The 25,348-nt window shown below is 47.9% G+C and overlaps 1 protein-coding gene across 1 annotated transcript in view; it reads right to left on the bottom strand.

The window, feature by feature from the left end:
- LOC147882502 (uncharacterized) overlaps nucleotides 1-25,348 on the bottom strand; it is a 206,437-nt gene that overhangs the window by 94,182 nt on the left and 86,907 nt on the right. The window contains exon 12 of the mRNA XM_087400899.1: nucleotides 24,813-25,007. Within this exon, the coding sequence (XP_087257025.1) occupies nucleotides 24,813-25,007 (195 nt within the window). The remainder of the gene's footprint in view (nucleotides 1-24,812; nucleotides 25,008-25,348) is intronic.

Below are 25,348 nucleotides of genomic sequence, written 5' to 3' on the forward strand. Positions count from 1 at the left end.
TGTTGGATGCATTAATCTGTCACCTCTTTGGTTATAATGCTCATGGGAAAAACATCACGTGCTTAGAATTTTGGTTTCACTTAAATCATTTTGTCAACAACTTTATACAAAGGAACCCCATATAGTCGTAATTGTATAATAGGAAATCAGTTAGAAGTATTTCAAGTTCTAGATAAAGTCTCATCTTTAGTGAGTGACACGTCCCAGCACTCCTGAAACCTCTGATCTGCAAAACAACCACACACAACATGAAAACTGAGCAGGCTGCTCACCACCCAACCATGACATCTACGGGATGTGATCCCGAATCAGGAGATGTCCCCTCCGAGCCACGAGCTGAGCTACTGGCACGAACTCCCAATCAGATCCCAACCAGCCTGGTGTCCCATACCACCAGGTGGCACTGAGAGGCCTGGGATCTGCTACTGGGCCTTGGGCTACGCTAAGATGCAGGCGCGCGTCCACGACTCAAACCTAGCACCTGGGAACGAAACTTGCTCCCATCGGGTCCCTGAGAACTGAACCCCCTGGGCCCCTTTTATAGACTCGGGCCCCAAGCGCCAAAAATAGCGAAGACCTATAAATAGTTCGTACCCTTGCCACTCAACCCGAGAATCAAGCCTGCCTAGCTCTAAACCTCCCCAGGTTACCTGAGCTAGTCTTGTGTACCCAGTACACGTCAGATACCAATTCGTGCACATGACATACTCCCCCTCCTCTAAGAACTCACTCCTGAGTTTGCTAAAAAATCCGGAAATGTTCTCTGGAGGTTTTGTAATGTCTCCCATGTTGCATCCTCCTCAACACGATCCTTCCACTTCATCTTGTATTCCGTGATAGATCGATTACGAATCTGTCTGTCACGAAATTCAAGAATACACTCAGGTTCGTGTGGAATAAAAGTCAAATCGGTAACTTCTATTATCTCATGAGGAGAAACAAGTTGATCATCCGCACCCAAGACCTCTTTCAGTCTACTGACATGAAAGACTGGATGTACTTTAACATCAGGAGGCAATTCTAGTCGATATGCAACTGGTCCAATTCTTTTAATGACCTTGAATGGGCCACAGTATCTAGGGAATAATTTCGGAACCAAAAGAGTACTTAGGCTCTTGGATTCCTTGGGAATTCGCAAATATACCATCGTTCCTTCAGAGAACTCTCTAGGTGAACGATGTCGATTAGCATAAAATTCGTCCCGATCTTGGGCACTTCTAATAGACTCCTTGGCAAACTGCAACATTTCTTGCATGTCTTGCAAAAAGTTCTTAGCAGCATCATTTTGAATCCCTTTTAATCCAACCATAACTGGTGACTTAGGTTGAAACCCGTACATAAGCATAAAAGGACTGTAACCAATACTCGAATGCTTTGCACTGTTATAAGCAAATTCTATCATAGGTAGATAATCTTCCCATGAAGACTGTCTCTTAGATACATATGCCCGAAGCATGTCTTCAACCAACTGGTTAACCTTCTCTGTACTGCCATCAGATTGTGCATGATCTGAGGAACTCATACTTAGAGTAGTTTCTAACTTCTCAAAAACAAGTGTCCAAAAGTTACTTGTAAACTTTGAGTCCCTGTCACTGACTATGTCTGATGGTAAACCATACAGCTTAAACAAGTGGTCCACAAACTCGTGAGCCAGCTGAACAGCTGAAATAGTTGTTCTAGTAGGTAAGAACCTAGCCATTTTTGTCAAACGGTCAACTATGACCCAAATGGAGTCATGACCCTTGCGCGTTCGAGGCAAACCAGTAATAAAATCCATGGAAATACTTTCCCTTTTATTACCTGGAATCTGTAATGGCTGTAATAACCCTGCGCTTCTAAGGCGTTCTGCCTTAGTAACCTGACAAAGCCGGCAACCTACTACATAGTTTTCAATAAATGCACGCATTTTAGGCCAATAAAAGGTATGCTTCACAAGAGTCCGATGTATACCCAGATGTCCAGCACTAGGAGCATCATGACACTCCCAGAGAATCTTGGATTTAAGGTCCAGAACATCAGGCACACAAATCTTTTCATTTCGGAACAGCAAGCCATTCCTAATCATCCACTGACCTCCCGCCGCCTGTACCGTAGGTGGCACAATCCCTGAGTCCTGGTCAACCATGGAGCTCCCATCCTGGACTCTCTGCCAATAAGAACTGAAATGTCTATCAGTTGCGTATAGCCCTCTCAAGGATTGAAATAGATCGGAGGATATTTCCGTAAATGACAGAGCATTTACAAACTTAACTCGACTTAAGGCATCCGCCACACTATTCAACGAACCCTTACGATAACGTATTTCAAAATCAAAATCTTGCATTAATACTGCCCATCTAGCTTTCCGTCCCCTCAATTCAGATCCATCACACACATACTTAATTGACTGATGATCAGTCAATACAAGGAACTTTGAACCATACAAGTAGTGTCTCCAAACCTTAAGGGCATACACTACAGCATAAAGTTCCTTTTCTAGTGTGGGCCAACGATATTGGGTGTCGTCTAGCTTCTTACTCTCAAAAGCTACAGGTCTGCCCTCTTGGAAAAGAGCTGCCCCGATCGCAAAATCACTCGCATCGGCCTCTAAAACATAAGGCCAGGTAGGATCGGGTAATGCAAGAACGGGTGCTTCCTTGATAGAAAACTTCAAGGTTTCAAAAGCCTTGTTCATTGCACCATTCCAAGAGATCGGCTGGGTAGACCTGCGTCCACGACCTTTCAATATGTTTGTCAGGGGTGCCATGATATGTGAATAATCACGCACAGACTTCCGAAGAAATACCATAAATCCTAGGAAAGAACGAAGTTGTTTCACAGTCTGAGGAATAGGCCATTCTAAAACCTTCTGATACCTTCATAAGGAATCTTGTGTCCTAAGTAAATGATCTCCTTCATAAAGAAGTCACATTTACTCATCTTGGCATAGAGCTTATGCTGTCTTAGAATAGCTAAGACAACCGGAGGTGCCCTATGTGATCCTCAAGCGTTCGACTATATACCAAGATGTCATCTAAGAACACTACAACAAATTTGCCCAGAAAATCCCTGAACAAATCGTTCATCATCTGCTGAAATGTGGCAGGAGCATTGGTCAACCCAAAAGGTAATACAAGAAACTCGTAGTGACCATACCTAGTTCGGAATGCGGTTCTATCTATGTGTTTAGCATAGATACCGATTTGGTGATAACCCGTACGCAAATCAATCTTAGTGAAATACTTCGCTCTGGCCAAACGGTCTATCAGATCATCGGAACGAGGTAGAGGGTATCGATTCTTAATTGTCACTTTATTTAATCGTCTATAATCTATACACATTCTCCATGTAGAATCTTTCTTCTTTCTTAAGAGGACAGGTGCACCCCAAGGTGATTTACTTGGGCTTTTATAGCCCATATTCAGATAATCCTGTAGCTGGGTAGCTAACTCATCCTCCTCTACCTGGCTCATCCTATAAGGTGGTACACTAATAGGTTGAGCCCCTGGGACTAAATCTATGCAACGACGATCTACTGCCCGTTCTGGAGGTAAACCTTCCGGCAGTTGAGCAGGGAATACATCCTTGAAACTATCTAACAACATTCTCAATTCACGGTGTTTAAACACACTGAAATCATTCTTGTTAATTACAGAGACAACAAATGAAGAAAGTGGAATCAAAACACACTGATAGACATCATAATGAGAAGTGTTTAATATATTCCGAAGCTGCATCGCAGATACAATAAGGCCCTGAGAAGAAGGAATTTTATCACACTCAATACAAAATTGGGCGTCCTTATCTACAAAAGAAAGTGTATGCTCCGTCCATCCAATCTGAATATTGTGGGTTTTAAACCACTCTATTCCGATTAACAAGTCTACATGCTCCAGGTGCATAACATAACATGTAAGAACCCCTGTGTAGGCTTGAATCCCGATAGGAAGTGCTTCAACCTTGCGATCCCAAAACTGCTTCCCAACTGGAAGCTGCACCTCATAGCTGTGATCGCTAGGTACTGTGGACAGCTCCATCTTCTGCACAAATTTGTAATTAACAAAGTTGTCAGAGCTGCCCGGATCAAAGAGAATGTGAACTTGTTGGTCCCTAACTTCTCCATAAACTCGGAAAAGATCATGGGAACCAAACAACGAAGTATTGAAAGTGCAATTACAAGAAAGTGGGCAGGTAATGACATTTACAGAAATACCTGTCATCGAAACTTGGTTCGCTCCCTTGGGTTTGGTACCTGGACCCGCCTGGAGCTTCGGTCCAAGCGCTAACTTTTGATTCTTGCGCTTTGGACACTCATTCTTGGTGTGGCCCCGCTCCTCGCAGTAGAAGCAACGTCCTTCTTTCTTAAGCTTCAATGTGCGAAGGAAACGGGCTCGACCATTCTTTGCCTGAGTCAAGTGTTTCTTGGAGGCAGTCGTAGGCTGAAAGAACTTGCATTTGTTCTTTCCACTCGTGTCGGAAACTGTAGTTGCTTTTGCACCGGCCATGGTATCATCATAAATACGCGCGTAGTTCATGGCCTCTTGCAACGTTGTGCATTTGTTGTTCATTATTTGCAACTTGTACGAATCTGGCAAACCATCCACAAAGAAACCTAACAAGGTCACTGGATCCATCTTTGTGGCCCTGGTCTGCAGATCTCGAAACCTTTGAAGATAGACTTCAAATGACAAGTTCAGCTTTGATATATCGAGGGCTTTAAGCTTGCCAACGATATCATAATCGTCCTCCTTCAGGATTTCCTTCCTGAAGACCCCTTCGAAATCTATCCATGTATCCGGCTTAGGTTGGAGTTCCTTCCACCATAGCAGAGCCTTACCTGACATGAAACCGGCTGCAAGCTGGATTTTATTTTCATCTGGGTACGGGGGGAATTGGAAGTGTACCTGCCACTTGTGTAACCAAGTGTCAACAACCTCCTTCGTTCGAGACTTTTGATCTCCCGGAAAAGGGTCTGGAGTTATGTTCGGACCTATCACTGAAGCCATGGCATCCACATGCGTGAGTGCCTGCACAGTGCTAGTCAGAAGAGTGAGTCACCTGAATCCCTTGGAGTTGCTGTGTCAACCCCATTTGATTCGCATTAACCTGCTCGAATTTTCCATCCAGAGCAGTGGTGAATTCACTGAAGGCCTTCTTCGTAATCAGATCATCATAAATACCCTGGTCTTCCTCTCCCACAGGACTGTAATCCAAATCCTGATCTCCCATGGTGAACTCAGGATTTGCGAAATGAGACATATCTGAAATCTGATTTGAAACGAACATAACTGAGAGAAATAACTGAGTGAATCAAAGCTGAAAGGAGAGTGGAGCAGAGAAAAACCGTCCCAAGAGATGCTGACGGAAGAAGATGCTGAAAACTGGCGAACCGTGGGCGCAATAAACCCGGAGTCTTCCTCTTGCTGAATTCACTGCAGGCTGCAGTGTACGGAATTCTGCAGCAATCCGTATAGTACGGAATCCTCCTGCTAACCGTACAGGTGACGCAATCAGTACGGATGGCTGACGTGGCTATAGGGTTGCTGACGCGATCCGTACGGTTGCTGACGCAAGCTGTACGAATGCTGACGCAGTCCGTACAGTTGGTGACACAGATGTACGGAAGCTGGCGCGAGAGTACAGCAGATGACGCTGGCTGTCCCGAATCCTAATGGCGCAATCAACGACGATGGCGAGGAGGGCTGCTTGCACAAGGCTATGGCTGAGCTTAGGACCTTGCCAAGCTATATAGGGAATAGGGCAGCCAAATTAGGAAGCCCTGCTTCCCAGAAAGGCTCACCCTCCCAACTTTGGAGGGTGGTGCTTTTTTCGAATTAAGCAGCACCTCCCACAGGGTGGCCGCACCCTGTTCCAGCCCCTTGCGCCTCTCCCTGCCCTGGCCGAAACTCCTTCCAGCCATGGCGCACCAACACAGCCTCACGCCTCTACATTCTCGACCCCCACGCAGCCCCGATCAGCCACGATCTGCACGCCTGTCACTCAGCTCCTCTATCGCCTCTCCTTCCTGCACCTCCGCTCTCTCCCAGCTATGCTCATCCTTCTCTCTCCTAAACCCTTCAGTAAATTCGAATCACTCTCTCTCTTTCTCTTACCTTTTCCCTACATCCTGACCACCCCTGATAACCCATGAACCAAGCAGAATTTGCAGCAGCAAATTTCGAATTTTAGGGCATACCTGGAGGAAGAAATCGTCCAAAGTACTCGCATCAGAAATTCCTACCTCAGGAGCTAGCTCTGATACCAACTGACACGTCCAGCACTCCTGAAACCTCTGATCTGCAAAACAACCACACACAACGTGAAAACTGAGCAGGCTACTCACCACCCAACCATGACATCTACGGGATGTGATCCCGAATCAGGAGATGTCCCCTCCGAGCCACGAGCTGAGCTACTGGCACGAACTCCCAATCAGATCCCAACCAGCCTGGTGTCCCATACCACCAAGTGGCGCTGAGAGGCCTGGGATCTGCTACTGGGCCTTGGGCTACGCTAAGATGCAGGCGCGCGTCCGCGACTCAATCTAGGATCAGACCTAGCACCTGGGAACGAAACTTGCTCTCATCAGCTCCCTGAGAACTGAACCCCCTGGGCCCCTTTTATAGACTCGGGCCCCAAGCGCCAAAAATAGCGAAGACCTATAAATAGTTCGTACACTTGCCACTCAACCCGAGAATCAAGCCTGCCTAGCTCTAAACCTCCCCAGGTTACCTGAGCTAGTCTTGTGTACCCAGTACACGTCAGATACCAATCCGTGCACATGACAGTGAAGCACCCCTAAAGCTGTCCTAGTCTCAGTGTTGATTGGTTTCAAACATGCTTCCAAGCTCTTCACGGTGTTTATTATACTCTATGCAGGTCATGCCACTATTTAGATGTGCCAATATAGTCGAGCACTGTGGGAGCACATCGTTTGGGTTGATCTGATCTCTGAATGACTGTTAGTCAGAGTTGTGATTTCGTTGATGCTTTGGTTAGGACCACTATGACAATGCCGTCTCATTTGGCATGTACATGTGACCAATAGCCATCCTATGTATGAACTCGTTCTTTAACCTTTGTATCTTAGTGCAAAGATGACTGTTTGCCGTAGCCTCTCGTATAAGAATCAGGGATGTCAATTGTGATTTTCTTATGTGTGCAAATTCTGTGATTTTCTTATGTGTACCCTAACCTTAGTCCGTTTGCTGGTTCGAATCCTTAACAGTGGTGCTGCGTATACACCTTCCGAACAGGCTGAACTGAAGGCCAAAGACTGAGGCTGATCAGGGCCAACTCCGGAGGTGTTAAGGCTGCACACAAGATGCTGGAGGGGAGCTGTTTTGGAGTGCTGAAGGCTGGGGAGGCTGAGTGAAATGAGGGCCTGGAGGCCCCCTATTTATAGGGCTGGAAGGGCTGAGCCAACCAGCGCAAAATGGCCGACTTTTTAGTCAGTTATTTTGGGGCTGGTTGGCTGGTCCCTTGGCCCCATAAAAGGTGGCCTAGGGAGGGGTGCAGGGTAGGCTATAAAGGCAGCCCTTCCCCTACCATTTCCCTTCACTTGTTCCAGCCCTGACGGGGCCCAAAGGGGCTCCTATCCTAGGCTGGACCTAAACCTATCTCTAATGCTAAGACGGAAACACTACCCTACTTTTCTCGAGTGGGTACCATCGAACAAGGACTGATGTGTCTTAACTCACAGACAGCTGCCTACCTAGGCTGACACACAGGGCAGCAAGGTTGAGAAGATCATTCTAGACGGAAAGTCTACAGACATTCAAGGTGGAGCACGTGGGCTCGAGTCTAGAGATAGCCGGCAGATAGGAGAAGGACCTTGTGGTAAGATTAGAGGACCACACCATTGGTGGGACTCTGGATCGATCTCTTTTGTATTGTGTCCATAGCTTTGGACGGAAATATATTATTTTGGTGGTTTCTCTATATGGCTGGTTCATTGTCTATTGATGAGTATGCACCTTTATCCTATGCACGTAAGTTTAAGAAGTCTGTGATTCCACAACCCACACCACACTGTGTGAGCTCTTGGGCTATTCTATTAGTCTTCTACTGTGCGTACCCTCTATTGGTCAATTTCTAACAAGCCGTCTGCTTGCAGGGAATTAGCATACAATATTTACTAAAGCGACAAACAACAGTAAGACATTGAGTGTTACACATACCTGCGGATGGTGGAAGTGGTTCCACGAAGTCCATACCTGTGTCTTGGAAAGGACCCGACATGACTCCAACACTCCTGAAACCTCTGCCCTGCAACCTGCAAGCAAACGCAAGAACACACCAAACATGAGGAATCTGAGCAGGCTGCTCACCACCCAACCATGACACCTGCGGGATTCGATCCCGAATAAGGAGATGTCCCCTCCGAACCACGAGCTGAGCTACTAGCATGAACTCCCAGCCAGATCCCGATTAGCCTGGTGTCCGATACCACCAGGTGGCGCCTAGGGACCTTGGATCTACTGTTGGGCCTTGGGATACGCTAAGATGCAGGCGCGGGTCCGCGACTCAATCCATGATTAGACCTAGCACTAGGGAACGAGACTTGCTCCCATCTGCTCCTGAAAAACTAAACCTCTGGGCCCCTTATATAGACTTGGGCCCAATGCGCCAAAAATAGCACAGACCACTAACTGGTTTGTACCCTTGCCACTCAACCCGAGAATCAAGCTTGCCTAGCCCTAAGCCTCCCCAGGCTACCTGAGCTAGTCTTGTGTACCCCAGTACACGTCAGATACTAATCCATGCACATGACATACTTTCCCTCCTCTAAGAACTCACTCTTGAGTTCACTAGAAAACCCGGAAATGTTCTCTGGAGGTTAGGTAATGTCTCCCATGTTGCATCCTCCTCAACACGATCCTTCCACTTAATCTTGTATTCTGTGATAGTTCTATTACGAATCTGTTGTTCACGAAATTCAAGAATACTCTCAGGTTCATGTGGAATAAAAGTCAAGTCTGTAACTTCTATTATTTCTTGAGGAGAAACAAGTTGATCATCGGCACCCGCAGTAACTCTTTTAGTCTACTGACATGAAAAACTGGATGTACTTTAACATCAGAAGGTGATTCTAGTTTATTTGCAACTAAACCAATTCTTTTCATAATCTTGAATGGACCGCAGTATTTGGGGGATAATTTCGAAACCAAACCACTACTTAGGCTCTTGGATTCCTTGGGAATACGTAAATATACCATCGTCCCTTCCGAGTACTCTCTGGGTGAGCGATGTGTATTAGCATAGAATCTATCCCGATCTTGGGTACTTCTAATAGACTCCTTGGCAAACTGTAACATTTCTTGCATGTCTTCCAAGAATGTCCTTGCAGCATCATTTTGAATTCCCTTGAACCCAACCATAACTGGTGACTTAGGTTGAAACCCGTACATAAGCATAAAAGGACTGTAACCAGTACTTGAATGCTTATCTTCATCCAATTGGTTAACCTTCTCTGTACTGCCATCAGATTGTACATGCTCTGAGGAACTCATACTTAGAGTGGTTTCCAACTTCTCAAAAACAAGTGTCCAAAAGCTACTTGTAAACTTAGAGTCCCTGTCACTGACTATGTCGGAAGGCAAACCATATAGCTTAAACAATTGGTCCACAAACTCGTGAGCTAACTGAACAACTTTGTCAGTCAATCAACTATGATCCAAATGGAGTCATGACCCTTACGCGTTCTAGGCAAACCTGTAATAAAGTCCATGGAAATATTTTCCCATTTATTACCAGGGATTTTCAATGGCTACCATGTGTCTCACATTGCCTTGATCTTTTGATTGAGGACCTAGGAAACATAGCTTGGATTGGTGCTATTTTCTCCACTGCCCGCAATATCGTGAAGTCTATCACAAAGAGACCGAAAATCCTCAGCATCTATTGGGCCTACAGTGACCTTGAGCTATTGAAACCTTCAACCACGAGGTTTGCTTACATGTTTATAGTGGTGGAGAGGCTCGTGTGAGTGCGCCAGAGCTTGCTATGCACGGCTTTGTCTCGGGAGTGGAATGATTGGGATGACAAAGGCCATGTGGAGTTGTCTGAGAGGGGGGGGGATTTCCTAACACTTCCGGAAGTATTACCGGAGGCCTAGGGCCACTGGTGCGAGAAGCGAGTAAGACATGCCATAAGTGTCACTGATGATACGTAGGCGAGTGCTTGTCGATGGTGTCAACTATGTGCAAGCGGTAGATGGTGTCAACTATGTGCAAGCGGTACAAGTGCTTAAGTGATGTGAGCAAGAAGAAGACCAAAGCGGAACAACATCATGAAAGCCAACCCTCGACATGAACGGCAAAGAACTTCAACCACATGAAATAGGTCCGTTGTACCAAGTGAAGGGAGAGGAGGGGGGGAGAACACAACGGAAAGAGATTTTAGAGTAGCGAGCAAAGATGGGGAGTAGCATAACTCATTAGAAAGCAAGATGACTCATACACCCCCAGAAGATACACACGAGGCAAGCTCTTGACTCTAGCCTCTCACTCCTTCACTCATGCCTCTCGCCCCTGCCAGAATGTCCCTCTCCATTTCCCCTTTCCCCCTCTTCACCTTCTCCTCCTCTACTCCACCCCCCGCTGCCAATCTCCTCTCCTTCTTCCTATTGGATGTCTTCTTGCACCCTTAGCCATTCCACCGTTTGTGGGCCGCTCTGTCCTTGATGGCTTCCGCAACACTCCAGCCTGTTCTGGGTCAGTGAATCCCGTGCTCCATGTGTTCTCCTGTCTATTCCATGCGCTCCTGACACTAGTTAGTTGAGAGGATTGGTGCACCACCTATACCTCTTAACTGTCGGACTACTTCCCATGTGCACCAACAAGTGTATCCCGTGTACCATTGCGCCAGTACTTCCCTCTGATCGACTTTGACCATGGTGAGTCGAGGTTGAGGGTTGGCACTCTTCAGTCATGTATTGCTTCCGTCATACCCAAGTCATGTCCAGGTCAAGTCATGTCCAAGTCATGTCCAGGTCAAGTCATGTCCAAGTCATGTCCATGTCAAGTCATGTCCAAGTCTGTTCCATGTCAAGTCATGTCCAAGTCTGTTCCAGAGTGACCAAGATGTGAACATATGTGAACACGCTACGACTAGGTATGACCAAGGTCTAACAACTTGGCATGTTGCTAAGGTGACCATGACGTGACCCAGGTGTGACTCTTGGTGGGTCGCCATAAACTTTGAGTACAACAGATCCCCCGCCACTATCATTCACCGTCCCGGTGAATGACTGAGGATCTGTGTGAGAGAAAGTTAAGTATAAATTACAAATAAGAAAGTGACCTTGTGGTTGACATCCCAAAACTGAAAAGAAAGGGCTCATGGCCTTACAACTGTAAAACTGAAAAAAAAACTGGCTCACGGCCATACAACTCCAAAATTCCTTATCTACATGAGAACTGCAGAATCCAAATGTACAGAGCTCGCAAAAAGAAATGCCGAACTAAAAGATCCAGGAGCTACTGCTTGCTGGATGAAGGTCAGGGAGGGGGTGGGTGTGCTGATGTTCCGGGGCTGGTCCTTGCCTCTTCCTCGACTGTGTCCATGAGGTTGCGGATGTCCTCGTATTTGGATTTATATCTGTGGTAGCCAGACCTGTAATGATCACATCGAGATTTGAGAGCAGCATTTTCAACTTGCAGCCCATAGAAGTCGTCCTGCAACTTGGAATGAGAAACTTGGAGATTGTCCTCCTCCTCGAGAATCAGCTTCATCTGAGAGCCACCTCCACCTGGTGATCCACAGTATGCTTATCCTCTGCCAGTGAGGTGTATCTGTCTTGTAGGGCTGCAAGCTCCCTCTGGATCTCAGCCTGTTGGGCTGAATGATTGTCCTCCAAAAATTTCTTGCTGGCTGTCCACTTTGCCTCCTTCGCTGCAAGACATTGCTGAAACTCGTCCTGCTGAGTTTTCCACGCAGCCTCCCTTGCCTGTAGAGTTGCTCCCCACTCCGCTTCTTTCACTTGCAATGTTGTATCCCATTCTTTATGCATGCTGGCTACCTGCTTCTCATGTTCCAAGCGGAGGTGTTGCTTCTGTGATAGAAGCTTGCAAACCTGACCCGTAGTATTAAAGAGGGAGGCACCCATCTGAATGAAGCTGTCATCTATAATGCGCTGAGCCATATGAAGGGATCTTTTAGCCCATGCATACCTATCCCGATAGGTCATTCGGTCAGCCATATTCCTCGAAGGCTGCTTTCATCCCCTCTTGCTCTGGGTCCTCGAGAGCTGCCATTGGAGCCAGTGTGTCAATGTCTAGGTAACAGCTTGGAGCTTGGGATACTTTCTTGTTGAAAGCGATTGTCTCTTGCAAGGGAAGTGTGAAAATTTGGTCCAGGTCCTCCTCCTCCATGCAAACAGGAGGCCACTTCCGCTTTAATGCATACAGCAGCCGTTTGTGTTCCTGGCTCTGTTCCTCTATCTGGGCCTCATGGGTGAATAGATCTCCTGAGGAGGATGCGAAGTAGGTATCCAACATATCATTTTGAGGAAGTGGAGGACAATCAGCTTGAAAAGGTATCTTACCCCCAGCAAAAATAACCTTGCCAGGTCGAGTTTCCAATAGGTCTTGTTCAGCAGCCTCCATACTCGGTTCAGGGGTCAGTCGTCGAGACAACCGGGGTGGTGTCTTCGCGTCACCAGTGGCTCCCAAAGTAAGATTCAAGTTCAATAACCTGTGTCGCTCTAATGCCTCTCCATCAAGAGATCCCAAGGCAGAGGTCCCTGCTGCCATAACTTCTGTCGATGGATCCCCCTGAGTTGGGGGGCCAATGTGCATATCTTTGCACCCTACTGACCCCGATGAGATGATCAGAGGGGGAATGGTCATGACTGCGGGGAAGGTAAGTGGTAATGTCATGCCATGGTGGGTGAGACCTGAGGAGGGCAGGGGAGTGACCGGAAGAACATCATCAGGGAAATCAAAATCTGCCTCGAAGGGGATGGATGGAGAGGCGACTCCTGCATGAGCAACGGATGACAAAGCTCCAGAGGCTGGCCCAAGAGGGGATGGCTCAGAAACCTGTGCTGCAGATGTGGGTGGAGCAAGAGTGGGTATGGAGACTGGAGAGGAAGAGAGGACAGAGACTGATGCAGCAGAGGCCGAGGATGCTGGGGCCGCACTAAGAGCCAGTGGAGCTGATCTCAAGTGGGGGATCATAGGGGCGGAAGGTGGGCGGTGAGGAGAAGATGAAGTATGTGAAGGTGGAGGAAAAAGTGCAGGCGTTGCAGCCCGCCACTGGTGCAAGAGGTAGGTGAGGTGAGGTCCACAAGTACAGGTGTGTGTGCCTCTGCGTGTGTGATTTCGAACAGTGGCCCGGAATGTTGAATAGAAGAGGGATGCAAAATCATACTGAGTGATGGTGAAGAGAGCATTGAGAGCAGGACGGATACCTTTCGTGATGTAGTAATGCCTGAGTGCTGAATAGAAGCGAGTGAAGAAGTAGCGTGTGATCACTGCTTCTCTGCTTCCACCTTCCAAAACCTTTTTGCAATCATATCCCCTCCTGTTGGGTTTGCACTGTGAAAGGAATGAAGGGAGATGTGGTGAATCGTCGAAAGGAGGCTGTATAGGGAGAGCAAGGAGCCCCATGTACTGTGAGACCAAATTGGGTGTGAGAAGCTGCCTGGAGCCCATGAACTCAAAAGTGTATGTGACAGAGTCATAAGATCTTATGAATCCTGTACACACTTCCACATCCAAAGGAGGGAAGATGACCTTGTCGAACTCAGTTAGACACAGGGTCTGGATCTCGGAAGATGTCAACACCGAGGATAGTTTGAGGTTTGGATCAAGAAGAGGTTTAAACATAACCCGAATGTGGGAGAGAGGAGGGGTGGTTATCGAAGGGCTATGTATCTCTGTTGGCCCACCCGACCCTTCTGAATGTGGTCTCCGTGCAGAGGGGGTGTAATCTGAGCCCCATGGTCGGAAGAAGAGGCACTGGAGCTCTGAGAGTGGAAAAGAACCCCCCGCTGCTGTCTTGATTGCGGTGGCTCTCCATCCAAGATGATAGTGATGTCCGGACCAAGATGGGGATGCATCACTAATGAAGTCAGCCCTGCTAATGAAGTCGGCCCTACCGATGAAGTTGGCCTTGCTGATGAAGTTAGCTCTGCTGATGAAGTCAGCCTAGCTGATGTAGTCGGCCCTGCTGTAGAGGCTGTAGGCATGGGTGAGGTCATGTGCACTGCAGAGGCTGCCTGAGACGTCATGGCGGTATAGAAAGGGATGAAGAGCTTATCTCTGGGCAACCGTGGCTTATACTTGGGCTTCTTCTCGAGCATGAAGAAGAAACAAGAGGTGAAGTAGAAGCTGATGACGAAGCAGGAAGGGAAGCTGATGATGAAGCAGGAAGGTGAGTGATGACAAGGCAAGAAAGGAAGCAGGAAGAAAAGGGGAGCTGATGACAAGGCAAGAAGGAAAGGAAAGGAAGGGGCGCTGATGACGAGGCAAGAAGGGAAGCAGGAAAGGAAGGGGAGCTGATGTCGAAGCAGGAGGTGAGCTGATGACGAGGCTAGAAAGGAAGCAGGAAAGGAAGGGGGAGCTGATGACGAAGTACAAGGTGAGATGATGAGAGGAAGGGGAGCTGAAGCAGGAAGGTGAGCTGATGACAGGAAGGTGAGCTAGGCTAGAAAGGAAGCAGGAAAGGAAGGGGGAGCTGATGACGAAGTAGAAGGTGAGATGATGAGAGGAAGGGGAGCTGAAGCAGGAAGGTGAGCTGATGACGAGGAAGGTGAGCTGATGACGAGGAAGGGGAGCTGCTGTCGAGGTGTTGGCAAGGCCTGCTGAGAGATAACGAGAGAGTGGGGCAGGTGATAACAAGAGGGGGAGCTGATGGCGATGAGAAGGGGAGCTGATGGAGAAGCACGGAGTAGAGCAGAGAAGGGCAGATCAGAAGAAGGAGCTGAGTTCGAGAGGACAGCAAGGTGGCAATTTGCAGCAGGCTGTCCAAGAGGAAGAAGCGCTCCAAGGACCCTCCCAGGCTGCCCACGAGGAAGAGGCGATTTGCTGCAGGCTGCCAGGGAAAGTGAGGCGCAACTGGAAGAAGGGCTGCCGGGAGAGATGCGATCAAAGAGAGGGTGCTGCTGGGAGTGATGCGATCCAAGAAGAGGGTGCGAGATGGGCTGCAAGGAGATTGCGCTGCAGAGATTTCGTTGATGGAGGGAGCTGCTGCAGGAAAATTCGTTGATGGAGGGAGGGCTGCTATCGTTGATGGAGGGGGGCTGCAGGAGAATTCGCTGATGGAGGGGAGGGGGGGCTGCTATCATTGATGGAAGGGGGCTGCAGGAGAATTCGCTGATGGAGGGGAGGGAGATGCTATCGTTGATGGAAGGGGGCTGCAGGGGAATTCGCTGATGGAGGGAGAGGGGGCTGCTATCGTTGATGGAAGGGGGCTACAAGAGAATTCGCTGATGGAGGGAGAGGGGGCTGCTATCGTTGATGAAAGAAGGCTGCAGGAGAATTCACTGATGGAGGGAGGCGGGGCTGCTTTCGTTGATGGAAGGGGCTGCAGGAGAATTCACTGATGGAGGGGAGGGAGCTGCTATTGTTGATGGAAGGGGGCCACAGGGGAATTCGCTGATGGAGGGGAGGGAGCTGCGTATGGTTTCGTTGGAGGGGGGGACAGCCACAAATACACAACCAGCCAAATTTAGGAAGGTAAGCCAAAAATAGCATCAATGGGCTGTAAGATGCGATGGATGAGCTGATCCCAAGGATCCACGCTGAGTTTCGCCAAATGCTAAATATAGCACTGGTCGGAATCGGGAGGTGAGATGAAGGACCTACGCTGAATTTGGTGGCTAAATATAGCCCTGGTGGGAGGTGGTAGGTGAGAGAAAAAGCGGTGTGGGCAAGAGGAAATATTTGAATGAAAACGGTGGGAAAATCTGAATTTGAATTTTATTTTCTCCTATATAGGCCAGTGGACGAGTGTGTCATAGGGGTGAATGAGGCTGAAGGAGGGATGAACCAAGGGTGAACCAAGGATGAACAAGGGGTGACATTGGTGTGCCCATGGGTGACTAAGGGGTGAACAAGGAGCGGCAAGGAGTGACCTAGGGTGAAAAAGGGAGGAACAAGGGGTGACATAGGGAGGAGCATGGGTGACAGAGAGTGAGCTTGGGGAGGTGACATAGGAAAGAACAAGGGTGAACTAGGACTGAACAGGGGTGACCTGGAGGTGAACATGGATGACCTAGAGGTGAACATGGGTGACAGAGAGGTGAACATGAAGAGATGAAATAGGACTGAACAGGGGTGACCTAGGAGTGAACAAGGGTGACCTGGAGGTGAACATGGGTGACAGAGAGGTAAACATGGGGAGGTGACCTAGAAGTGAACAGGGGTGACCTAGGAGTGAACAGGGGTGACTTGGAGGTGAACATGGGGAGGTGACATAGAAGTGAACAGGGGTGACCTAGGAGTGAACAGGGGTGACTTAGAGGTGAACATGGGTGACCTGGAGGTGAACATGGGGAGGTGACATAGAAGTGAACAGGGGTGACCTAGGAGTGAACAAGGGTGACCTAGGAATAAACATGGGTGACAGAGAGGTGAACATGGGGAGGTGACATAGAAGTGAACAGGGGTGACCTAGGAGTGAACAGGGGTGACCTGGAGGTGAACATGGGGAGGTGACATAGAAGTGAGCAGGGGTGACCTAGGAGTGAACAGGGGTGACCTAGGAGTGAACATGGGTGACAGAGAGCTGAACATGGGAAGGTGACCTAGAAGTGAACAGGGGTGATCTAGGAGTGAACAGGGGTGACCTAGAAGTGAACAGGGGTGACCTAGGAGTGAACATGGGGAGGTGACATAGAAGTGAACAGGGGTGACCTGGAGGTGAACATAGGTGACAGAGAGGTGAACATGGGGAGGTGACCTAGAAGTGAACAGGGGTGACCTAGGAGTGAACAGGGGTAGCTTTGATGAACATGGGTGACCTGGAGGTGAACATAGGGAGGTGACATAGAAGTGAACAGGGGAGACCTAGGAGTGAACAGGGGTGACCTAGGAGTGAACATGGGTGACAAAGAGGTGAACATGGGGAGGGGACCTAGAAGTGAACAGGGGTGATCTAGGAGTGAACAGGGGTGACCTGGAGGTGAACATAGGTGACAGAGAGGTGAACATGGGGAGGTGACATAGAAGTGAACAGGGGTGACCTAGGAGTGAACATGGGTGACAGTGAGGTGAACATGAGGAGGTGACATAGAAGTGAACAGGGGTGACCTAGGAGTGAACAGGGGTGACTTGGAGGTGAACATGGGTGACCTGGAGGTGAACATGGGGAGGTGACATAGAAGGGAACAGGGGTGACCTAGGAGTGAACAGGGGTGACCCAGGAGTGAACATGGGTGACAGAGAGGTGAACATGGGGAGGTGACCTAGAAGTGAACAGGGGTGATCTAGGAGTGAACAGGGGTGACCTAGAAGTGAACAGGGGTGACCTAGGAGTGAACATGGGTGACAGAGAGGTGAACATGGGGAGGTGACATAGAAGTGAACAGGGGTGACGTAGGAGTGAACAGGGGTGACCTGGAGGTGAGCATAGGTGACAGAGAGGTGAACATTCTCTCCTAGGTCACCCCTGTTCCCTTCTATGTCACCTCCCCATGTTCACCTCTAGGTCACCCATGTTCACCTCCAAGTCACCTCTGTTTACTCCTAGGTCACCCCTGTTCACTTCTATGTCACCTCCCCATGTTCACCTCACTGTCACCCATGTTCACTCCTAGGTCACCCTTGTTCACTTCTATGTCACCTCCCCATGTTCACCTCTCTGTCACCTATGTTCACCTCCAGGTCACCCCTGTTCACTCCTAGATCACCCCTGTTCACTTCTAGGTCCCCTCGCCATGTTCACCTCTCTGTCACCCATGTTCACTCCTAGGTCACCCCTGTTCACTCCTAGGTCTCCCCTGTTCACTTCTATGTCACCTCCCTATGTTCACCTCCAGGTCACCCATGTTCACCTCCAAGCCACCCCTGTTCACTCCTAGGTCACCCCTGTTCACTAGGGGTGACCTAGGAGTGAACAGGGGTGACAGAGAGGTGAACATGGGGAGGTGACCTAGAAGTGAACAGGGGTGATCTAGGAGTGAACAGGAGTGACCTGGAGGTGAACATAGGTGACAGAGACGTGAACATGGGGAGGTGACATAAATGTGAACAGGGGTGACCTAGGAGTGAACAGGGGTGACCTGGGAGTGAACATGGGTGACAGAGAGGTGAACATGGGGAGGTGACCTAGAAGTGAACAAGGGTGACCTAGGAGTGAACAGGGGTGACTTGGAGGTGAACATGGGTGACCTGGAGGTGAACATGGGGAGGCGACATAGAAGTGAACAGGGGTGACCTAGGAGTGAACAGGGGTGACCTAGGAGTGAACATGGGTGACAGAGAGGTGAACATGGGGAGGTGACCTAGAAGTGAACAGGGGTGATCTAGGAGTGAACAGGGGTGACCTAGGATTGAACATGGGTGACAGAGAGGTGAACATGGGGAGGTTACATAGAAGTGAAAAGGGGTGACCTAGGAGTGAACAGGGGTGACCTGGAGGTGAACATAGGTAACAAAGAGGTGAACATGGGGACGTGACCTAGAAGTGACCAGGGGTGACCTAGGAGTGAACAGGGGTGACCTGACAGAGAGGTGAACATGGGAAGGTGACATAGAAGTGAACAGGGATGACCTAGGAGTGAACAGGGGTGACCTGGAGGTGAACATAGGTGACACAGAGGTGAACCTGGGGAGGTGACATAGAAGTGAACAGGGGTGACCTAGGAGTGAACATGGGTGACAGAGAGGTGAACATGGGGAGGTGACCTAGAAGTGAACAGGGGTGACCTAGGAGTGAACAGGGGTGACTTGGAGGTGAACATGGGTGACCTGGAGGTGAACATGGGGAGGTGACATAGAAGTGAATAGGGGTGACCTAGGAGTGAACAGGGGTGACCTAGGAGTGAACATGGGTGACAGAGAGGTGAACATGGGGAGGTGACCTAGAAGTGAACAGGGGTGATCTAGGAGTGAACAGGGGTGACATAGGAGTGAACATGGGTGACAGAGAGGTGAACATGGGGAGGTTACATAGAAGTGAACAGGGGTGGCCTGGAGGTGAACATAGGTGACAGAGAGGTGAACATGGAGACGTGACCTAGAAGTGAACAGGGGTGACCTAGGAGTGAACAGGGGTGACCTGACAGAGAGGTGAACATGGGAAGGTGACATAGAAGTGAACAGGGATGACCTAGGAGTGAACAGGGGTGACCTGGAAGTGAACATAGGTGACAGAGAGGTGAACTTGGGGAGGTGACATAGAAGTGAACAGGGGTGACCTACGAGTGAACAGGGGTGACCTAGGAGTGAACATGGGTGACAGTGAGGTGAACATGGGAAGGTGACATAGAAGTGAACAGGAGTGACCTAGGAGTAAACAGGGGTGACCTGGAGGTGAACATAGGTGACAGAGAGGTGAACATGAGGAGGTGACCTAGAAGTGAACAGAGAGGTGAACATGAGAAGTGAACAGGGGTGACCTAGGAGTGAACAAGGGTGACTTGGAGGTGAACATGGGTGACCTAGAGCTGAACATGGGGAGGTGACATGGAAGTGAACAGGGGTGACCTAGGAGTGAACAGGGGTGACCTGGAGGTGAACATAGGGGACAGAGAGGTGAACATGGGAAGGTGACCTAGAAGTAAACAGGGGTGACCTAGGAGTGAACAGGGGTGACTTGGAGGTGAACATGGGGAGGTGACATGGAAGTGAACAGGAGTGACCTAGGAGTGTGACCTAGGAGTGAACAGGGGTGACCTAGGACTGAACATGGGTGACAGAGAGGTGAACATGGGGAGGTGACATAGAAGTGAACAGGGGTGACCTAGGAGTGAACAGGGGTGACTTGGAGGTGAACATGGGTGACCCAGAGGTGAAAATAGGTGACAGAGAGTTGAACCTGGGGAGGTGACATAGAAGTGAACAAGGGTGACTTAGGAGTGAACAGGGGTGACTTGGAGGTGAACATGGGTGACCTGTTCACTCCTAGGTCACCTCCTAAACTGTCTGAGAGGGGGGGGGTTCCTAACACTTCCGGAAGTATTACCGGAGGCCTAGGGCCACTGGTGCGAGAAGTGAGTAAGACATGCCATAAGTGTCACTGATGGTACGTAGGCGAGTGCAAGCGGTAGATGGTGTCAACTATGTGCAAGCGGTACAAGTGCTAAAGTGATGTGAGCAAGAAGAAGACCAAAGCGGAACAACATCATGAAAGCCAACCCTCGACATGAACGGCAAAGAACTTCAACCACATGAAACAGGTCCGTTATACCAGGTGAAGGGAGAGGACGGGAGGAGAACACAACGGAAAGAGATTTTAGAGTAGCGAGCAGAGATGGGGAGTAGCATAACTTATTAGAAAGCAACATGACTGATACACCCCCGGAAGATACACACGAGGCAAGCTCTTGACTCTAGCCTCTCACTCCTTCACTCATGCCTCTCGCCCCTGCCAGAATGTCCCTCTCCATTTCCCCTTTCCCCCTCTTCACCTTCTCCTCCTCTACTCCACCCCCCGCTGCCAATCTCCTCTCCTTCTTCCTATTGGATCTCTTCTTGCACCTTTAGCCATCCTTAGCCATTCCACCGTTTGTGGGCTGCTCTGTCCTTGATGGCTTCAGCAACACTCCAGCCTGTTCTGGGTTAGTGAATCCCGTGCTCCATGTGTTCTCCTGTCTATTCCATGCGCTCCTGACACTAGTTGGTTGAGAGGGTTGGTGCACCACCTATACCTCTTAACTGTTGGACTGCTTCCCATGTGCACCAACAGGTGTATCCCGTGTACCATTGCGCCAGTACTTCCCTCTGATCGACTTTGACCATGGTGAGTCGAGGTTGAGGTTTGGCACTCTTCAGTCATGTATTGCTTCCGTCATACCCAAGTCATGTCCAGGTCAAGTCATGTCCAAGTCATGTCCATGTCATGTCCAAGTCATGTCCAAGTCAAGTCATGTCCAAGTCTGTTCCAGAGTGACCAAGATGTGAACATATGTGAACACGCTGTGACTAGGTATGACCAAGGTCTAACAACTAGGCATGTTGCTGAGGTGACCATGACGTGACCCAGGTGTGACTCTTGGTGGGTCGCCATAAACTTTGAGTACAACAGGAGTCTATCAAGTTTGCATGCATGATCATGGAGGAAGCTTGGTAGCATGAGACGGAGGCATCAGTGAAAGCTGTTAATCCTATCTACATAGTGCTTCACATCATGGACATGAAGGGAGGCACGTTAGGTGAGTTTATGGACAATATTGGAGAGGCCCTCAATAGAAACACTCCCTATTGCTTGACAAGTAAGACTACAATTACTAAATTACTATTATAGGCTAAAGCTCATTGCTATAATTTTTAGTTTATGTATGAATTTTGTAGGTTGTGTGTGATTTAGGATCCAGGACATCCGTGGAGTGTGGAGTTACAGGTGGAATTGGTTCCACCGCCCAATCCATGCGGTGGCACACGTATTGCATTCTCTATGGCGTGCTGAAGATCAATATGAAAATGAGGAGTTGGAGGAAGGGCTGCAAATAGGGGGGCTATGAGAGAAAAAAATCGATTAGCCATTAGTCCATGGGGGGAGAGTGAAAAGGGGGGCGGGGGGTGAAGGAGGGGATAAATTACGTCAATTAATGGGAAGGACGAGTTGCCACGTGCCCTCCTCTAGAAATGTCTGCACCGCCCTGCCCATGCATATAAAGAGAGGCTAGCAAATCGGCTAAGCCCTTCTCCATTTCTGCTTCACCGCAGAGCAGCACTCTAGAAAATCCTTCTCTCTAGGCGGCATTGTTTCACTGCATGACACTTTGTTCATGCTCCATGGACTGGTCCTTTCTCATACACAAGCTGTGACGCCCAAATCAAGCCACCTTTCTGACATGCACTGCTCTCCAAGATAGGACTGTCTTCATGTGGCTTGAATCCTCTTCATTGCGAGCTAGTCCTCTTCGAGACATGCGCTAAACTTCATGTAGGCTGCCCCAAAAACCAAAACTGCACTCAGCTCTCAACATTCATAGGCTGGGAGCTCTGCCCGAGATTATCTCTTTCCTCAACTCTCTCTCCCAATAGCTGCAAACCAAAACATGTGCTCATAGAGCTATCATAGAGAAAACCTGACGTGCTTTTTCTTCGTTCCATCAGTGAGTACAAACTTTAAGTAGTGTAACTATTAGGAGACAAAATTACAATTCGTATGCAAAAAACCGTGTGTTGAACTGATGCGTGGTTCGCAAGATCTCGATTTTTTTAATTTTTGAGACCCATTAGTATAGAATGATTAAATCAATACCTACAAAAGTGGACAAATGGTGATGTGCAAATGCAACGAAGATTGGAGGATGATCTTCTTCTGTTCCACAATCACAACCTCTCATTTGGTCGACCTACAGCTATGCTCTAAGAGACGCAGTTGCAGCCTGTCACCTGGTGGGAGAAATATGGCAACTGTGCTCCTACTTTGGTAGACACAACTTGAAACTTCACTACTTGTTGTAACTTAACTTTTAAGCAAAAAGTTGTAAAAATAATAAGTTACCGATACCTATCTTGCTTGAATGGATTATGGTAGAAACGCCTTGCCATACGAGCTCTCTCCCAAGACTACAGTCCGGGTCCTTGTGAGAGAAACTGGAGCACTTGGGCCCTCTTTCACACAAAGAAGAACAAATTCAGCAAGGCTCCGTTCGACCGGTTGGTGTTCTACCATTGCGACCTCCACCTCCTTAAGTACTCTGCCAACTCCCCCGAATCTCGCCAAGTGGATGTTGAGAAGGTGGATGTGGAGAAGATGAAGGCCATACCAGATATTCCACGAGAGGAGCTGAACATATATGCCATGTTGTACGAGGAGATGTCGGCACCAGCAAATCGCACACTATCGCAGCCATCTAGAGATGGTGCTAGCACTTTAGCTGCACTTGATGATGATTCTTCTTCTTTAAACAGTGACACCCATGACTCATTTGAGGATGAGGAGCAAGAGGATGCCGAGTCGATGGAGGATGCAGATGATGGATATGAGACTAGTACTGTACCTTCAGTTGGATAGTGCTAGCCTGGTACTACTAGATTAGGCCCTAGGGACACTTAAGATGCGTCTTAGTCTCTAGAGTCTCTTAGTCTAGAGTCTAGACTATATTATTTCTTTTTTTTATGGTTATTGATGTAGACTATGTTAATCTAGTGTCTAGACTATGCTATTTCTTTTTTTGATGATTATTGGTGTAGTTTTGAGTTTACTTAGGCAGCTGGCTGCCTTTTTTTTAACATAATTCATGATCATGGATGCTAGTATCTACTATGAGTCTGCTTTTAATTTTCAGACATTGATATGTCACATGTGACATGTCACATTGTTCATGAATATAGAATCTGGATAATAGTGAATACTATGATGCTTTTTACTTATGCAATTGCCAACTATAAGTCATTTCAGATTGTTGTAACTATTGTTAATTCTTAAATCTTGAAGCATCATTCATGAATGATAGATCATAGAATCATAGATATTGAAACTTGAAGCATCATGCATGCTGCATAAGTCATGACTTAATAGCACTAAGCAGATGCTAAGTAGCATAATTTGCCACTTTAAGCACGTTGCACTATATTTATAATTTGTATAAAAAATTAACTTTTACACACAATTGTACCATATTTCTGTTTCTCGTTTCCCCGTTTCGACTCAGGCCGAAAACTCCGTTTTTGGCGTTTCTGTTGTTTCCGTTTCCATTTCGGCTAGCAACTATGGGGCCCCAACTGGACAGGGGATACACTGCACTTGCTAAACTCCAATAGCAGTGCATTCACTCTCATTTCCAGGATCTATGGACCAAGTCTCTTCTCTTTGACTCCTCGGTCCCACCAGCTGGCATTTGGTAGTCCTTGTTTAAGGCCTAAACTATTAGAGGTAGATTGGGTCCGAGCGGAGAGGCTCTAGGTTCTCTTTTTGTCATGAATGATCCAAAATAACTCGTCGGTCCCACATCAGATCATTTTGGCTGAGTTTGGGACCTCACCACTGCAGCATGTCAAGGCATTCCAAGTGATCACATACTTTTCCTGCGTCAAAAATTATGGTTCCTCGACCTTAGGATGACACGGGTTCCTGTGGCTGGCCTTTGACTTTAGCAGTTGATGGTGTGTTTGTCCGCATGTACACGCACATGGTTTCAAAGTACAGGGTTCCATAAGGACAAATTACCACCCTTTATATATAGCCTTGATACACCTTCTGTTCCGCTCACTTACCACGAGGCTAACTAGATTATCATATAGGATCACTTACAACTACACACATTCAGGACATAGAGCCCCCACCGACCTTGCTGTTGAGCTCAGCTTCAACAGGGACCACTACTTATGGATATCAAAGGAGAGCTTCATCAACCCGCCACACTATACATAGATCCACCTCCCCCACTCTTTGAGGATATTGATTGGACATTCCATGTTTCATCGCAATGACTACACATTTAGAGCAGGCAAGCTGAGGACATACCTAGAGAGGGTCACATTTGCACACTACGTGATTTGCAAGATATTGAGTCTTTGTCCCTTGAACACTAGCAACTTTAGAGGGGGTGGGATAGCAATCGTTTAATTTCACATTTTAAAGCTTAAACGTTTAACTGAAAAATTACACCAAAAGTGGTTCAGTTATTCCGTAAGGCTACACATAAAATGGCTTGCACTATATGTTAACAATTGATAACAGGTTTTACGTTGTGTGGCCAATAGATATACCTTTGCATCTAAGAGCTCACTTTGAAATTTCGCATTTGCAACTAGAAGATTGTCAAAAGTGATATGCATCCAGCAGTGCAAAGCATTGTTGAGAAGAGTACGCCGGCGCCTAGAAGCCAACAAGCATTGAAAATGGACAGCGGTTCTTTTCCATGACATTTCTTCCCACCAGAACAACAACGAGGTTCTTGCAGTCTGTTTGGATGTGAAATCGTCAGTGGAACCCACCTCTTCAATATAGAAGAAAAAGCAAGAGATTTTTTATCTAAAACATCATGATTTATATCACAATTACTTTGCATTGGAGCTCGTCAGTGGAGCCCACCTCTTCAATATAGAAGGGATTGCACACGATTTATATCTAAAACATCATGATTACGTTGTATTATAGCTTCTACAGAAGTCAAACAAAGTGTTTGTGCTTAAAATTTGTGTTAAGAAGAGAGTAAACTACAACTTTGAAATGCTGTTCTAAAGTGAAAACCAACTTACTTCTTCATAGATCTAAAAGACTCTAACATGGGTTTGACTATTTC

The sequence above is a fragment of the Dipteris shenzhenensis genome, chromosome 29 (genome assembly GCF_047967505.1).
Source record: "Dipteris shenzhenensis isolate YYH24624 ecotype China chromosome 29, Dip_SZ_1.0, whole genome shotgun sequence".
Taxonomy (NCBI): Eukaryota; Viridiplantae; Streptophyta; class Polypodiopsida; order Gleicheniales; family Dipteridaceae; genus Dipteris; species Dipteris shenzhenensis.